We start from the raw sequence: 17,218 nt of genomic DNA, 5'->3' as shown, positions 1-17,218 counted from the left end.
TCAGAGACAGTTTGGATGAGGAGTGATCTTAAGAGAGCTCTGTCGGATATTTTGATGTTTTCTCACCCGTTTTGTGGATTTGTGCTGTCTAAATCTTCTATGTGATTGCACTTGATCTAAAACCTGAGTGCTAAAATGGCAAATGATTCCACGTTCCACAGAATGCATTCGGGTGCTCCCAAAAGCTTGGGTGGTATTGGGACTTGAAAGCTCCCTACTGACCCCTGTTTGCTTCAGACATCTTCCAAAGGCTCACTTATGGCGCGAAGCGTGGTGTTCTCCATCCGATCTCTCTGAGCGTAGTTGGTATTCTTTCTCTTGGAAAGTGTTTTTCTTTAGAGCTGGCACCAGCGCAGTGATTCAGCCTCGGGCTGGTCTCGCGCGCATCCTTTGTCTATTGCTGTCTGATCAGACATGAAGAAGAACCCGTGCCTAGCTGGAACTGAGATGGAAGGGAAAGCAAAGAAGATGCTTGCAAACACAACTGCCCAAACCCCACTGGTGTTGGAGTGAGGTAACAACCATGGCTATAAGGCTGCCCAAAATAGAAATGCAGCTGACGTCACTTTTTTTTTTCCCCAAAGAGGGGAAGATGATGCATTGATGGCTGGTATATATATATCCAGCAGTGTTTTCATGCTTGGTTACCCAGAAGCTGCTGCTGCTGGAGGGAAGAAAACCAAGCTGTGTACTTGTTCTCATGGCTCACAATGTACAAACACAGCAAGGCATCTTTGGGGATGAAGTAAGCTGGGAGAGAGTTAAGAAAACTGCTGCTTTTGTGTTTCCTTGCTGACGGAGGCTGACCTTTTTGCAGGCTAAGTATTGACACAGCACAAGCATTTCCAGGGATTCACAGCACTCCAGTGCAAGTGACCATGCTGTGGAGAAGGTATAGTTAGGAGAAAATTGTTCCCATAAGGAGACTTGCCAAGGACAAATATATAGTGCTGCTCCTTTGGTGCAATATTGGGCCTGATTCTGGACTTTATTACTAAAATATATGTGAAAAGAGGTTGATTGTGAGTCTAGCCGTGGTTGGCTTTGAACACACTCTTAGGCATGTTTTCTTACCACTAGCAGAGACCCTCATAAAAGCCAGAGTTAAAATGTTGCTGTTCTCTAATTCTTTGCTGTATAGGTGCAGACTGTATGTATGCTTGCACGTGTGATGCATGAGCAAGTATGTACTGTTTCTTGTGCAAGTTTTATCTATATTCTCATGTGGAATCAGTTAATGCTCTCCTGCTTACAGCATGCTGGTATCTGCCTTCTCCTGCTGTTAAGGAACTATTTGTGATAGTGACTGAGACCCAGCCATGAACTGGAATTCCGGTGTATTTCATGAAGACCCTGTAGAAAGAGAGAGTTTTGGCTCCCGAGAGATTGCAAGCTACTTGTCAACTAGATCTGGCTGCATGCATGCAAACAGGGACTGGTTTATAACCCCATCTGGCTACCCTAATCACTTGCAAGAAGAAAACTCTCAGATGCAAACATTCCTGTGGTCATAGTGTCCAGTCGGATAAAAATTTATTCCCACTGTGACGTTCTATACTGATTTTTTTTTTTGGTCTCCTTCACTGGAAGAGAGGCTGAGCAATATTTTGAGGTGTTAAAGGGAAGCACAGTAGAAGGAATTGTATAAATGATACCAAACTTACACTTCTTAGAGCAAATGAAAGTTTACCATAAGATGAAATACAGCAGCTGGGCTGCTGATCTTATTTGTTTGATGAATCTGTTTACCTCTTGCATGCATCCATCTAACTCAGGAGAAGGCAGATATATGGAGTGGGAACTGAATGGTCTCAGATCTATCCATTCATCACTTTCATGACTCTCATTCCTGGAGTGTCCAGATACTTCCCTGCAATGTAGAATAAATATCTTTCTTTTCTCTTGGTCTGCGGGATAATTAGCTTAACTTATAGATTTATGTCCACTTGCAGTCCCCAGCTTGCATGAGTGAACTTAAAGAAAAGCAAAGTGGAAGAAATGAGACCCACGTCTGTCATACAAACCCCTTCATCTCTTGTGGGAGCCATGTCTGCACCTAGGTGAGGTCCAGTTGTATGGAGTTCTGCTCTTGTTCTCCTGCCTTACTGTCTGAACGTTGCATAGAGCCAGTGGACCACTTTAGTAAGAGTGCAGTATTTTTTCAGGTCTCTGTCTCTCTGGGCAGCATTTTTGGGTGAGCATGGAACTTGACTTATGGGTTTAGTGTCCTATTATTAAGAGCATGGGCTCTTATTTTTGGCAGTAATCAAATGGGAGTGTGCTTGGAGTGTTCTTCCTCACTCCTAGTAATGAGTTAGCTTGCTTTTGAGAAAAGTGGTGGCCCATTGTCAGCTAGGACTGAGTAAGTGGTTTTTTTTTCTTTTTTCTACAACACTTCTCTGGGCATCTAGAAGGTTCTTGAAAGTACTAAACCATAGGGATAATTTAATCTGAGAGCAGATGTCTTTGCTAGAGGATGTTGTGCGCTAGATGAAGCATTTATGGTGTTTACCCCTTTCTCCTATGTTAGCCTGGCCACAGTTCAGACTAGCTGTCTACCCTGCATGCAGGAGAATTTTTTGGCAGGCCTCTCAGGGATCTGGCAGATGGTACCCTTTGCATGCTGTGGTACAGATACACAACCATTTTCCTTTTAACTAAAATAAATAGGAGCCAAGATGCAGTTGCAGTATCTAATGGACTTTTATAGAGACAAAAAAAAAGTTGGGGGTAGGGGATATTCTTGGTGAAACTTATTATATATGGCAAATTCTTTTCCTTGATCTTTCTGAAGTATTTCCTTATTGCACCCTTCCCCTTCAGTCCCTGATCTCCTGGGTATGTGGCAGACATGGAGATTCAATAAGGTGCACGTCCATGAAGAAACCAGCTTGCTGAATCCCTGAGGTCGTTTCAGGTCTGGTTTAGACACAGGGGACTAGCACAGAAATTGTGTTTTGGCACAAGTCTAAAATGATTACTGTGCCTAGCAGATGGGAATTACTTAGGGCAGCCTGAATGATATACCAACGCTGGTCTCATGCATGCTGTGCTGTTTTTGGGGTGGTGGGTAGGGTAGGTTTAATGTTTTCCTAATGGAGCTGCACATGTGGCATGGTTGTGCCTGTCCCTGTGCATGGGGGTGCGTGACTCCCATGAGAAGCAAGCACAGAGGTTGTCCCATTCAAGGGCTACGCAAATACCCACCCTGTAATCTGAAATTATTTTCACCCAAAACAGTGTCTCCATATTACTAAATGCGGATGACTTGCTGCCAGGCTCTGCTGCTAGCCATAATCTCGGTCTTTCAGTAATGGATGGCCATTAAATGACACCAGGTCTGCATGTCCAGTCCTTCTTGTTAAATAAAGACAGTGGGAATCCTTGAAAGAAAAATAAATCCCTCGTAGCACCCAAACAAACAGGAGTACAGCGTGTTGCACTGGAGTCATTAAGGTACTCCCACAGCTTTCCAAATCTTTCCCAGCCATCATAGCACGTTGCACATGTTAATCATTCTGTTGCATCCTCATATGGGATATAAAGTATCCTCAGAGCTGTTTGTCACCATCCAATAGCTAAATGTTACTAACTAAAATGATCACTCAGACTTCCAGCACTATTTGTGGTTATTACTGTTTTCAGCCATTTTATACAGTATGGAAAATCAGACAGTGTGGAAGCCCTTTGATCATGGGTTATAAAGGACTTTATCTGAACTTTCCCGATCGGTTTTTCTATCAGTTCTGTGCTTAGAAGATAATTCTTCCAAAAACCAGTTTGGCATTGGGCTAGGTTCCAGGGCAACCCACTTTTTTTAGACAGTTTGATTCTCAAGGAACTGTTCCTTGCTCTACTCCTTTATTGCCTTCAGACCAGCAAAAACTGGCCTCTTGAGGGAAGGTGTATTTGAATCCCCGTGGCACAGCAGCATTTCATCATTGCTATAGTTAAGTTCCTTGGCTTCTGCTTTATCCCTTAAATTGTAATATGGAAACATCCCTGCAATGATGTAGTATCAGTAATTGTGCTGGAACAGCAGAGAGTGTGTATGACTCTGGCAAAAATGCACCAATATCCCTTTTTCTTGTAGGAAAACGTAATGCAGAGAGACGAGGCGCAGTGTGAAACTGGCACTGTTTTTGAAGAGTTATCCAGGACAGGACAAAGCGCTGTGGGGAAAAAAGGACAAGGCACAAACTGAGGGAATCTGTGTTTCCCAGCATTTTCCTAAGCTAAGCTGGTTAGAAACACTGCCAGCTAGGCATGGCCCCTGGAATCTCTCCAGGAAAAATCTCAGCTCACGTTGTGAAAGGGTTTCCCCCGTCCATGTTGGAGAACAGATTCCCTTCTCAGAAGCTCCGAGATAAATATTGATTTTTGCAATAGCAAACTAATGTCAATGGCACCCAGCCAATTTCTATCGCAGGCACAGCAAGGTATTTTGAGCACGTGCCACTAAAGCCAGCATGAATACAGATTCCTTAGGTGCAAACAGCCCCCACCCCACTCTTTTTTTCCTGACACTGCTGCTGTTGGCTCCCAGGACAGGTGCAGATGTTCTTGGCAAGTGAGTGAGGAGACAGGGAGTGAGGATTTATAGGTCTATATGACGTGTAAGCACTGGACTTGATTTTTGGCCTTACGTGGAACTTGCCCAGAGAGGAGATCTGGAGAGTGTTTTCCTTTTTCTTTTTTTTTTTATATGATTATGATATTGCCTGTAGAAGTCCAGATTTGCTGGTGGGTAGGCTTAACTCCTGGTTGTGAGGTGCTACCCCTGCCGTTGTGAACTCCAGGGTGAGGTCTGCATCCATGGACTTCCAGCAGCAAACAATCAGTGCTGGAAGGGAGAGGAGATCCTCATCTCTGTTGGAACTGGCTGAGTGTGGAGCCCATCTGTTTCAGCTGCAGTGGAGCAGGAGAGTCCGTTCGGGTTGCTGATGCTGTTGGAGTTAGCCACTTCAGGGTAAACAGGAATTTGAAGAATTTGAAGGGTCAGTTTTGAGTTTGAACGTGGTACCGTCCTGATGAAATCTTAGTTTTGACCTGGTCCAAAGTAAGTCTGTTGTATGCCCATAGCAAAGCAGGGGAAGTGAACCTCATGTGTCCTTGTTTCCTATCTACCTCTGGGACTGTCCATACAGTCCATCTCTGGTTAGTCTATAGATCTTTGAATGCACTTCCCTCTCTGATTTGAAGCCAAAATATTTTTCCTATTTTCTTTTGAGCAATAATTTTATTTCTGTTCAAGTTGTTGTGCCTCTTTTTTTTTTTCTTTTTCTGCTGAAGACATCACTATTTGTTTAATGAATTTGTCTGCTAAGCCTGCAGATTCATTTGAAGTTGTCTTCTGTCTCCCTTGGGTCTCTCTGTGCACAACGGGTTGAAAACAGTATGTTGTCGTGGTCTGTATTAATGGGATGGTACAAAAGGGCTTCTTACTCCACTGCCTGTGATGTTCTTAGTCCTTTGGTGACATCAAAAGAGACTTCTTGTCCCTTTGTGATGGCTTTAACTACGAGGACTTTGTCACCTCAGCCTTCTCCAAGTAGTTATCCATGCAGGAACTTGGCAGAATCAAAGTTGTTTTAATTAGTTTCTTACTCTTTGTTGGTGTGACGAGAGATGTCCCTGCCTTGTATATCTAGAAGGCTGTTGTCCTGGGTGAAAATATTAATAAATTGAGTTGTAAGGCAGAAATGAGTGAAGTGTTGTCAGTAAGAGATTTGACTGCTAAGGCTAGAATTCCTTCGGAGACAGTTAAAGATGAAAAAAACAATACAGCTGAAACTTTTAAAAAGCCTCTTCCATGTTCTTTCATTCAGTTTGTCAGATAAAGTGCAAGCTCTTCAATAGGCTATAGTGCCTTTGGCAAACAAAGCCACTGCGACATCTCTTTTCAGAAGAGGAGATGCTATGGATCAGCCTCACTCCTTTCAACTTTAACAAATCTTGTAATAACCATGTAGCCCACTTTTTTTTTTTTGGTGGACAGTATAGAAGCGTTGTTGGATTGTTTGAGCTGTTATCTGGAAGTCATCTCTGCTCCTGATTCACTGCATAGTCAAAGCACAAGCTGTATTCTGGTATTTTTTCCCCCTATCTCTGAAATGAAGAATGCTTTCCTGTTCCTCATAAATGCTGTGAGGCTTAACAATTCAATGCTTGTAAAGTGTTTTGAAATCCTAGGAAGAACTGCAAAATAGAGACGTAAAGTGTTGTTGAATCACCTCTCCTAAGAGTGAGCATAAGAACAACAAAGAAGCTCACCTTTGAGTAAATCTTTAAATTTATAGAAAGTGTATAACCCAATAGTTGCTTTCTCCACCATGCCTGTGAACAATCTTTGGCTTCTGGTTTCCAGAGCAGCAATTCCTGAGTGTTCTTCCCCTCCAGTGTTATGTCAGGGAGGCTCTTTTCTCTGAGGGGATAGGTGAACATCCAGATGATGATAAACCTGCACGTTGCTTCTTTGGTTCCTGGGCTGCTTTTTCTTTCTCTTTCTCTTTTGCTCCACACATCCATATTCCTGTTCCCCCCACCTCCCTTCTTTTTTAATCCTTTCATGTTTCTAAATATTTCTAAATCTGAGTCAAGCTTACTACCTAATTCCTTCCACTAGGTAGTTTTTCCCCTCACCACAGTTATAACTCAGTGTAGTGTGCCTTCAGAGGGCAGTACTTAAGGGAATGTTCCTGCCAAAATAAAGTTGAAAGCGACCTGTGTGCAGCTGATCTAAATTGTCAAGGGCATATCTCTGACAACAGGGGCTTTACTATTAGTCTGTTGCATCCCATCTCTACCGAATGGTTGCAGCTTGGCATTTTGGTGATGATTCTCCATTCTCTACGACATCTGACTAACGAGATATGGTCTGGAGAAAAGGCAGACCGATCTTGGCAGGTGAGCAAGGCTGATGTGAAATGAGGATGAGTATGTTGGTCTGGATCAGCTGGGAAGTCTAAGTAACTTGGCAGAGGGTAACTGAAAGAAACACCGTTCAGGAAGAAGGCCAGACTCTCCAGTCCCCCCGCAATGGATCCCTGCCCCATGTTAACAAGATGAGCAGACTTTTTGTCTTCATAGGTATTAACATTCTCTCTTGGAGCCTCTGGCTAAATTGGATCCTGCTGAACTTTATTCCTGAACTCATTATGAATGGAGAGAGTGTAGTGGAGGATCAGCAGTACTTCATAGTTTGAAAGACATTAGTGTTTTTGATGTTCTCATTAGAAACTTGAGATCCCTAAAAATCTGCCTTACTTGATCAGACGTGGGCTGTTCGTGTGCCTGAGCTAGCAAAAAAGTAAGTATTTGTGTTTCTGCCAGGCAGGTGCATCCTGACAGAGCAAGCCAGAGCAGAAGAATCAGTGTTGTATTAGGGCTTTGATACTGTCAGGGAGAGATTCAGGTACCTGAGCAGGGCAGGAGCCTCTGGTCAGAGAGTCTTAACTGCCTGTTTATGTGGTGGCATGGATCTCCCTCAATCTCTCCTGCTGGAGCTGTTTACTTGCACATGCATCACTTTGATGGAGAAGCTATAGTTAGTGATTAGGGTGTTCATCTTGGATGTGACAGGCTGAAGTTTAAATTCCTGCTACAAATCTGCCAGAGCAGAGAGATGAACTGTGCTTTTCAGCACTTTGGGGCCAAGCTACAGCTGTCAGGCAATTAGCTATTCTGTGGAGGGCTTGGGGTACGTGTCTCCTACAGCCCGATTCTCTGAACAAAGGCAGGTATTTTGGTCTAGGCAAGCTTAGTATGTAGACTGGAGTGCACACTTTCAAAGGATGCACAGAATGTCACTTTCCTCTTTGTACTGCTGGCTGTTGGCACAGGGCTAGTCTCTTCTTTGGAGAGAGAACCACAGAACTGGGCGATCTTGAGGATGTATCTGGTCTTGAGGAAAGCTGTTGCGTGGCAAGGTGAAGCTCAGAGCCCTGAGTCCATATTGCTTGGCTCTAGCTTGGCCCTCACTTGCCTGGTAGTTCCAGAGTCAAAGTGTCTACACTGTGCTTCAGATGTCTCCTTGTAAACCGGACCGTAGGGTGTTTACGTCCCAGTGGTGCACAGGTCACCCAAATGTCCTTTGGTAGGAAACCTGCTTCCTGACATGCTCCAACAACTGAGCCGAGGGCTTACAATGCACATAGGTGTGCGGGGTCAAAATGTGTTCAACTGAGACTGTTAACAGCCTCCTAGACGTTAGCAGTGGAAAACACATCAGACCGTTCAATACTCTGTCATGCACAGGCACACTAAAGCTTTCCTGATGTAGCTTTCAGTCATATAAATGTTTCCTTGTGCTTTCTCACTGCCAAAGTACTTCTAAATGCTTAGCCTAAGTCTCTCTTCTTTTCAAACTGTTACTCCTACTTGAATCCTTTTGTACCATTCTTCAGAAGTCTTCTCCCATAATTCATCAGCCCTTCAAATGTTTGCAAATTTGTCATCTGTAGTCATTGCTTTGCTAAGCTCTTTTGAATTAATTCTCTTGTAATTCAGTCTCACCATTTCCGTGATCATTTTGCTGCCGTTCTTTTTGAATACCTCTCAATTTGTCATTGTGAATGCATCTAAGGCAAAGGTATTGGCACTTCCCTAAGTTCCTAACACACAGTTTCCCAGCTGCATTTCCTACCTTTCTGCTCCTTGTAACCTCACTTTCCTTTGTCCAAGTGGAAAATAATGACTAATTATCTGTGTGAATCATGCAGTAACTAATTCAGTCCTGCAACACAAGGATAATTCTACTGAACAAGTCCTGTGTACAGCTTGTATACAGCGTGTCTGGTATTTTACAGCTCCCAGGCTAACCTGGGAGCTAAAACACTTCAGTGTAATCCTGCAAATGGATGCTTTTTTTCTTCTGGCTCCATATACTTGAGATTATGACTGTACACAGAAATTGTCAAAACTAAGGAGATGCAGCATGTGAAATGGTGTGCAATAGCACCGCTTGTCCTTCTGCAAGGTTTTTTATGAGACCACTGTCTGGGTCAGGCTCTTAGCACTGGCACATGCTGTTCCCATCTCCAGCAACGTCCCCCTTTAGTGGCTTCATTGGATGCCCCCAGTCCCACCCCTGCCTCTCCTTCAGGCACAGTCGGAGCTGAGGTTAAGGGAAGCATGGGGAGGTTAGGAAAATGGCATATTGCTTCTCATATGGCACAAACGATCTACTACAAATACCACGTTGTGTACACAGACGCCTGAGCTGGGCCATTAGTGTCACAACTGGCATGACAGACCATTGGGCTGGTGGATTAACTTCTGCCAGCTTCTTCGTGAACCTGCAAATGGAAGATATGGGTATGTTCATTCCGCAGGAACAGAAAATAGTTGCTTAATCCAGCCAGCTAGTTGCCCTCTCTCTCCACTGATAAAGCAGGTCCTCACTCAAGCTCTGAAACACCGGTTGGGTGAACGTTTGCTCTCCTCAGCAGGAGCAGACTATGTTTAGTGCAGAATATGCTACCTTCTAATAACAGGTTACAGATGTGTATGGTTGCAGGCAAAAGATACGCAGGGGTCAGCTTCCTCCCCGGCATGGCTGCAGGATAATGCCTGCCATCAGTGCAGTAGGGTAGAAAGCGGAACGGTGGCGGAGAAAGTAGATGGTTGTGAGAGACTTCAAGTGGTGTCATATTGAGCCAGTACTATGCCTGCCCTTTTGTAGGAGGAGGTGGTAAATGGCAACACTGAAGGTATCCCATTCTCACAGCTAAATCTTTTTTCATAATTTAAAATGTAAAATAGTCAGGGCCTAGCCCAAAGTTAACTGCTGGAATGCATACTGTTTCCTTTCTGCAGCATGATTAATGTTCTTCTGTCCTGCTGTTCTTCCAGTAAAATTACATTACATCACAACACTGAAGCATAAGTAGATTTCCAACTCTCCCTCAGCAGCAGCAGTAGTTTTTAATCCACATGCGGTGTTTAGAAGCCACAGAAATAAGCTCTTTGTTTCATGATTGCTAAGATTTTAGCATTGGCTCGTGCGTCAGGCAATTCAGAAGTATATAATAACGTCTGAAAAAACACTGCAACTTGCAAAGAAATTCCTCCTGAGGAGATAGCTAAGGAGTGTATTTAACTAACTGGAGAGGAAAAGATCCTTTGCAGAGCAGAGCCTGGCTAAAAAGCAGAAGAGCTGCCGAGACAGGTGGCTCTTGAGGCCTGGCCTGGCCTTCCTCTCAAGTTGGGTGTAGTTGAGTGTGACGCAGGCCTCTCTGATGTGTTGGGTTGCTTTGTCTCTGAGCGTAGTGTTTGTGGGGTTGTGTGAAGGAATACACTTAGCAGCATGAGCTGTAACGCTTAGCAGAATAAGCTGTAAATTCAGGCTGTCATTGCCCAGGAAATTCCCAGTTTGAGGTGTATTGATGCGAATGATGGGGAACTGTCCTAAACAGCAGCTGAGAAGGGCTGGTCTGGGAGGTTAAAGCTCCTTCCATCCAAAATGCAGTGGAGCAGAGTCAGCTGCACACACAGATGCTTTGTCTTTTTCTTCTTTCTGTAATGTGACTACTCCTTGGATGTCTCTTCTCCAGGCAGTTCTAAAATGTCCCAGTCCAAGTCTGAAGTGAGGTCCCCAAGTCCTACCTTGTATGACCGCTCATCTCAGTGCTCCATGGAGCTCTCTGGCTTTACTGAAGCTGCAGGCATCTCAGCACTTGGTTGCTCTGCTGTAGGAAACCCTGTGGTTCCTTCTGATCACTTCTGATCGGGTCACTTCTGCCGGTAGGGTTGTTCATGAAGATGCCAGTGACCACTCTGGGAACTTTTCCTTGAGACTTGCCAGCTATTACCTTTCGCAACTGGAGACTGATCCTGTGGATTTGGTTTGTAAACAGAGAACTGCTTACTGCAGTATTAAGTTTCACTTAAATGCCAGGTAATGCTAAAGAAAGTTAGCATAGGTGAGTAAAACGGGCGTTTTTGGCTAATTGGATTTGGAGTGGCCTGATGGGCTGCCAGACCCTGGCCCATGAAGCAGAGGTCTTGCAGACTGATGCCTTTTGCCAGCAGCAAAAGAGCCTGGCATAGAAAGTGATCCTCCAGCTGGGAAGAGTCATGTTCTGCGTGTGCTGTAGGGTGAACACCTATCCAGACAGCTTTTCCCAGGTGTGAAGTACCAAAGACAGGTCTTTGTCATCACTCCTCCTCTCAATATCCTGTTAGGCTTCTTGTTTTTTTTATTAGTTGCTGTTCTGCCTGAATGCATTTAAATCCTTTCATGCTTAATCTGTATTCACTGTACATTAGGAAAATAGCATTTTAAACTTGGTTAATTTACAGACCTTGGAACTACAGAGAACTGAGTGTAAAAGAGACGCAGGTCACACTGAAATGAGCTTGGGTCTCATCCAATTCTAAAGAAAACTTACTAACAGCAGCCGTGCTGTATAATTTGATGTCACTCCACGTGATAGTGAGTTTTTATTACTAGAGCTCTAGGCCAGGAGTGAACAGCAGAAGGATCAAGACACATTGGCAGAACTGTGCACATGCTTAGGGCTGTGGGACACGAGTGAATACTGCTGCAATATGACTGAAGCCCCTTGGCAAAGATCTATTGGAAGCCTGCTGTCCTGCATGTCTATAGTGAGATAATGCTTCCTTCACCACTACAAGCATTACTCAGGGAATAGTCTGTGAGCTGCTTCGGGCTCTTTCCTTCCACTTATGTGGGCCCAAGATCCTGGTTCAGAAAAATGTATTGGAGAAAGTGAAACTCTTCTGAAGTTGCTGAACATTTTCTACCTGACTGTATAGGGCTGAGATTTCGCTGATGGATTTCCTGTAGTGATTTCTAGCTTCACCTCTGTTTTTTTTTCTACTCTCATATTTCACATCTGGATCAACAAATCTCAGAAAATAATGCTAGATACTACTCTGATGCTTCCTGACTTGGTCTCTTGCATCAATCTGATGTTGCATTTAATACTGACTTTTGGTTTGAGCTTTAACGTTGCAGAGGATTTTTCTGGTGTTTGAGATGTGACCGATCAGTGCATTTATGACTACTCACACTTCTCTGCAAGTTTCCATGAAGTTGCCTAGGTAAGTTAACAGCGGAGGCCAAGCACTGCAAAGGCCAAGACAAAGCCTCAAGGAAAAAAACATTTTGCGTGAAGTTTGCATAGTGTATTAAAGGTAGAGGAGTGAAGGAAGGCTCCTTGTCAGTCTGACTAACTCCTTCAGGGAGCACACTAGTAGCAGCTGGAACCCTGAGTGTCCGCCCCTGGGATCTGTCAAGCCAAGGGTCTCTTCTGCAGTGAGCCAGCTCCCCCATCCTGTGGATAGGAGATGTCACCTCTGCAAGGGAGGGCTTGGTGTGATGGCATGTGACTTGGCTCTCAAAAAGGAGAGGATTAAACTCAAGCCCAGGAGTAGGGCAGCTAGTCTGTGATGGGACTCGTGTTGTCAGGAGTGCTTCATGCTCTGAAGACTAGCAGAGTGTGAGGGGATCTGACCATTTCCTTCAGTCCCTTAACACTATACACATCAGTAGTGTCAGAATATTATCTGTAGCTCTGGTCCCCCATTACTGTTCTCTTGCTCCTAGAAGCAAAGTTTTGCCAGTTGATTCACAGGGAAAAGGAAGCAATCCTACTGAATTATATGCATATGGAGGAGGAGATTTGGTTATTTACTGGTTCATAATCTACAAGTATCACACTGTCTGCTCCTCTATCCCAGACCTTCCAGCAGCATATCAATATAATGAAGCTTCTTAGTTTCTTTTCTTAAAATTTGGGATATGGTTCGCTGTCCCGGTAAGATTTTCACTTCTATCTCTGAGTATGAAAGATGAATAAATAAATAAAGTGAATAACACAATAGCTGACTCAGAGTATCCCCTAGCATCTAAACTCTCACTGGACACTTTGATCTCTGAACGAAACCAACTGTGAAATCGGAGATGGCTTCAATAAAAAACAGAAAACTTCAAATTCTACTTCATCAGGGACTTGCGTGAAAAGCTCTTAACTGATATACTGTAAAATGAGAATAGCTTCCTCTCTGGGCTTGAATTTTGAGTCCTGGGCCATCTCCGGCTTTTGTGAAGTCTGTCTAGCCTTCCTCTTTGCCTCTCTTCACTTCTGAGCTGTTCTCTGTCTTGGCTGAAGGTGGAAATAAGACAGATTGCTCCAAGTCCTTTCTGCAGGGTTTATGACACAATTTTGCAGGCAGCATGCAATGCAGCTATGAATCACGAGTCCCTTTAAGATACTGCTGAATTCAATTCCATAGCTCTTTCAGCTGGCTCAGAACAGGCTGTAGGTTGTGTGGTGTGTGTTTTTTTTTTTTTAAATCTAAGATACAGCCAATTTACTCAAGAGATGAGTATTTGCTGACTGTTGCTGCTATTCTTATGCTCAGAACTGCAAAGCCCTTGGAAAACGAGGCCAGCTCATGCATGTGTGTACAAACCTGGCTTCAAATCTGGCTTGGATTCTCTCTTCCAGCTCAGCAAGTGACTGACATGTTCGCTTCAGCACAGCTTCCTCCTGAGACAACCCGTGGGCTGTGCCAAAGTGCCGTGAAGCGTTTGTTGCGTGCTCGGTCACACACCAGCGGCAGATTCTGCAGCACCCTGGAGATGGGGGTGAGATGAGGACAGCAGCAGCCGTGATTCAGAGCTGCTTTGCATTTTGGTTTTGCTAACAGTTCACTGCAAACAAAAATCCTCAGTATTACCTAAGATGCAAATCAGATCCCACTTCACTAACACCCCCGTGTTGTCAAGGTTACTTGAAAGGAAGCGCTAAACCCGTACAGCTTCTGTTCAGGTGAAATTCAGGTGTGGCTGAGGTTGTTACGGTTAGGTCCATAACAGTTTGTTAAAGGGATTCATACTGAAGAATGCAGCGTATAAATATGGAGGAGTCCATGTGATGCTTGTAGTCCTGCAGTACCTGGTGCCAGCCAGAGAAATGCTGCTGTCCCTCTCTGGGGGGCAGAGGGTGGTTCTGGGGCTGTGGCTCTGCTGGGAACAGGAGCGGTGCCCGCAGGTGAGGGACAGAGGGCTTTGTGATCTGACAGCACGAGGCGGTCATGTTTGGTGTGTTATTTGTCCTGTTTTTCTACTTATTTGTTGTTTGGATGCCACAGAAGAAGGAAGAACTATAGCTGAAAGTGCCTTTCAGTTCAAGTTTCACGTTTGAAGTACGAAGCCTGATGCTGATCAGCCCCAGCAGGTAGCCCTGACTTTGATAACTGGCAAGAATGATTCCAACTTAAAATAAATCTTGCTGTTAGTTACTCCTCTGAGCAAAGCAGCTGGTGTGACCTGGGCACGTTGTGGTTGGAATTTTCCTGTGAGACAGCAGCTCGGCCTGAGGGACGAAGACAACCTCCTTACCTTGCCCGCTGGGAGCAGTTACAGGAGGGCTCTCTGGAAACCAGCGCTTCTCTGAAGCTTACTGAGGCCATCTGAGAGTCTGAGGAGCTAACCCGTGAGACCTGAGGAGAACTGAAGAGAGAAAAGAAAGAACTGATCTGAGGGCTCTGTGCCCACGTGAGATGGGCTTTGGTCTTCTCAGGAGATGTGGCTGGTGGCGTGTGGGCTCCTCCATGCGGTCTCCGCCTCTGTGTTGTCTTCCCCAGTCAGAGCAGGGATGTCCATGCTGCAGAGGACAGGCCAACAGAGGTCTGTGGGGAAGGGCAGCAAAAGGCAAGGGGACGTTTATTCCTAAATACCAGCTGTGGCCCTCAAAAAGAGGGTTCACCGCTAGTGCAGGTGCTCCATCTCAGCTGGCAGAGGTTGAGAGCTACTTGATCTAGCTCCAGTCCAGTGCTCTGATGTATCCAAAAACCCAAGAGTTTGTATAATTCAATGAAGAGAGAGGTGGAGGTGATATGAGGGTTGAAAAGAGCAGTGGGCAGGGGTCCAGCCTGGGTCAGGAGGTTTGCTGGTGTCCTGCAGTAATGCATTGTTTATGATACCAAAACTCAAAGAACAAGGAGCATTACAGAATATCCTGAAGGGAAAGGAAACTGCTGTACTGCCAGAAGCGGGCATTTTGGGGGACACAGCTCAAGGTATCAGTACCGACCAACCCCATGTCAAGTCAGGCTTGGGCCTTTGCTTTTCATGCCAAAACTACTGTGTTTTTTCCTGAGTCGCAGTGGTCATGCAGAAACCATTTCCTGGTGATTTACAGAACTACTGCATTCAATGCAGTCATCAAAAATGCATAAGCAAGCAGAGTGAGGAGAGTAGATGGAGTATGCCAGACCTCTGCTTGCCTAGAGCAGAGGGGGCTGTGCTCATACCGTGGCAGCTCAGTGTCGCCAGGCACCAGGGATGCTGCAGCCTATTCTGGCTCCACCAGAAGCTGTTGCCAGAGCCGTAAGGGAATTTTAGCTTAATGAGCCCGTCATGTTGTTGTACAGGGATAAGTGAACAACATTCACTTCCTTGCAGTGCTTGATTACAACAGGAATTGTGCTGCTCAGAGTTACTAGAGATGCATTTCCACTGCCATAAGCGAACTGTAAATATACCAGGCGCTGGCAGTTTCCACTCATTGCCTGAAAACATCGTTTCTGTGGCAGCGCAGCTCTGCAGCTAACCTAATAAATGCTTGTGCAGAGCAGGGCTCATGATCTCTAGTGCAGCACTGCCCTGGCATGGCTGTATGGCTTCCCACTCCAGAATTAGCTTAGCTGGGGTTTGCTTGGATGTCTGCACTGTCCTTCACGGTATGGTGGAAACAGGCCCTGAGCAGTGCTGGTGGAGGAGCGGTGCATGCGTGCTGTAGTATTCCTCTGCTCTATGTTCAGTGAGGAGGAGATGGACTCCAGAACAACAAAGTCATTTAACAGCTCCTCTCGAAAATTTGTCTCACACTTTGGGTGAAGTTGTGGTCATCTCAGATATAATTTTGGAGCAGCGGACCTTTGTCTCTTCTGAAAACAGTGCTTGATACTGTAAGGTGCCTCTGAGCAAAATGTTGGCTAGTATGCTCAGAGCTTCTTTGTTTCTTTTCTCGGAGATCCCTTTTTTTTTTTTAGATGTCATATAGATAACTACTAAATGGTGCTTCTCTGACTAACACGAGGAATAGATTTGTCTCCGAGATCTCATTTCCTGAGCAAACATGCCTAAAACTAACCGATTAAAAAGTAGATGTTGGGAGGTGTTGTAAAACTGTGTACAGAAAATATTTGGGAATGCTTTAACTCAAGATCTTCACTATCTTGAAAATAAGACAAGTAAATTGGAATGGAGGGGAAATGGTTAGCTAGTTAAGGGAAACAAGAGATGAATAATCACATATCCTATGGAAGCTGGGTTTATGCAGGTTCAGGTCTAGTTGTATCTTAATATAGGAAAATGCCTTACATGGAAAGGATTAGATGAGTATTTTTTTTGGAGATGTAATCCCAGCCAGCTGTATAAACACAGTGCCCACTTCTGTTTCTCTATAAGGAGCCTCGATTTGTCTCAGGGAAATTTCAGAATTATCATTGTCCTTAAGAGAAGCTGCCTTGAGGAAGGGAGATAGGGGTATATGCCCCAGGGCAAGATCTTTTTTTTTTTTTTTTTTTTCTGCTAATGCTCCCAAATGCGCTTTTTTTTCTTACTGTAGTACTGGATAAACGAATACACCTCCACCTTGGGGATTGGTGTCTTCCACTCTGGCATCGAGATCTACGGCAGAGGTATGAAGTATTTCCTTTTCATTACCTGTAGAACAGAGAGAAAATTGCATGGCTAGTCTGATACAGAAAATAATCCCAAACGTATAGCTTTTGGCAAGGAGTGAGAAACTCAGCCAGCTTTGTTTTAGAGTCCATTGTGGAGTCCAGCTGGAACTTGTGCAGTTCTGCCATGAATAAAGTAGTTCTTTGTATCTTCAGCATGTAATTGCAGCCTCTATAGCTTGTGCAGGTGTGTAGCAGGCTGGCAGATAGGGAGGGAGGACCAAACAACATTGGAAAGACCTGCAACAAAGGAGGAGGAGAGACTGGGGAGGGGGAAGAGAGATGCGGATCAGTGGCTGTCTTAAAACCTGCATAAGAATGTTTGTACTAATTCCATGCCAGAATAAACCAGCTTTGCAGTAATTCTTTATGAATGTCTGTGCTTTAGAAGTCTTAAAATTTGCATCTCCAGATCTTGGAAGCTTTTATTTTAAAACAGCAGAATTGAAAAAAAAAATGTCTTGCAAGGCTTTTTGAAATGGTCTGGATAGGGTTGAAG

General features: G+C 44.5%; 1 protein-coding gene across 7 annotated transcripts in view; it reads left to right on the top strand.

Moving 5' to 3' along the window:
• The window catches only part of LOC308196455 (deubiquitinase DESI2-like), a 55,757-nt gene that overhangs the window by 19,344 nt on the left and 19,195 nt on the right, over positions 1-17,218 (top strand). For 4 of the 7 annotated variants that reach the window (XM_080595457.1, XM_080595456.1, XM_080595462.1 and 1 more), the window contains 2 exons: positions 13,476-13,615; positions 16,605-16,677. In XM_080595457.1, coding sequence (XP_080451583.1) covers positions 13,493-13,615; positions 16,605-16,677 — 196 coding nt within the window. In that variant the 5' untranslated portion in view covers positions 13,476-13,492. The remainder of the gene's footprint in view (positions 1-13,475; positions 13,616-16,604; positions 16,678-17,218) is intronic. The other 3 variants (XM_080595459.1, XM_080595458.1, XM_080595460.1) reach the window with 1 other exon arrangement.

The sequence above is a fragment of the Anser brachyrhynchus genome (genome assembly GCF_964034855.1).
Source record: "Anser brachyrhynchus genome assembly, chromosome: 5".
Lineage (NCBI taxonomy): Eukaryota > Metazoa > Chordata > Aves > Anseriformes > Anatidae > Anser > Anser brachyrhynchus.
The sequence above is the reverse complement of the archived record's forward strand: the minus strand, read 5'-3'. Positions and strand labels throughout refer to the sequence as shown.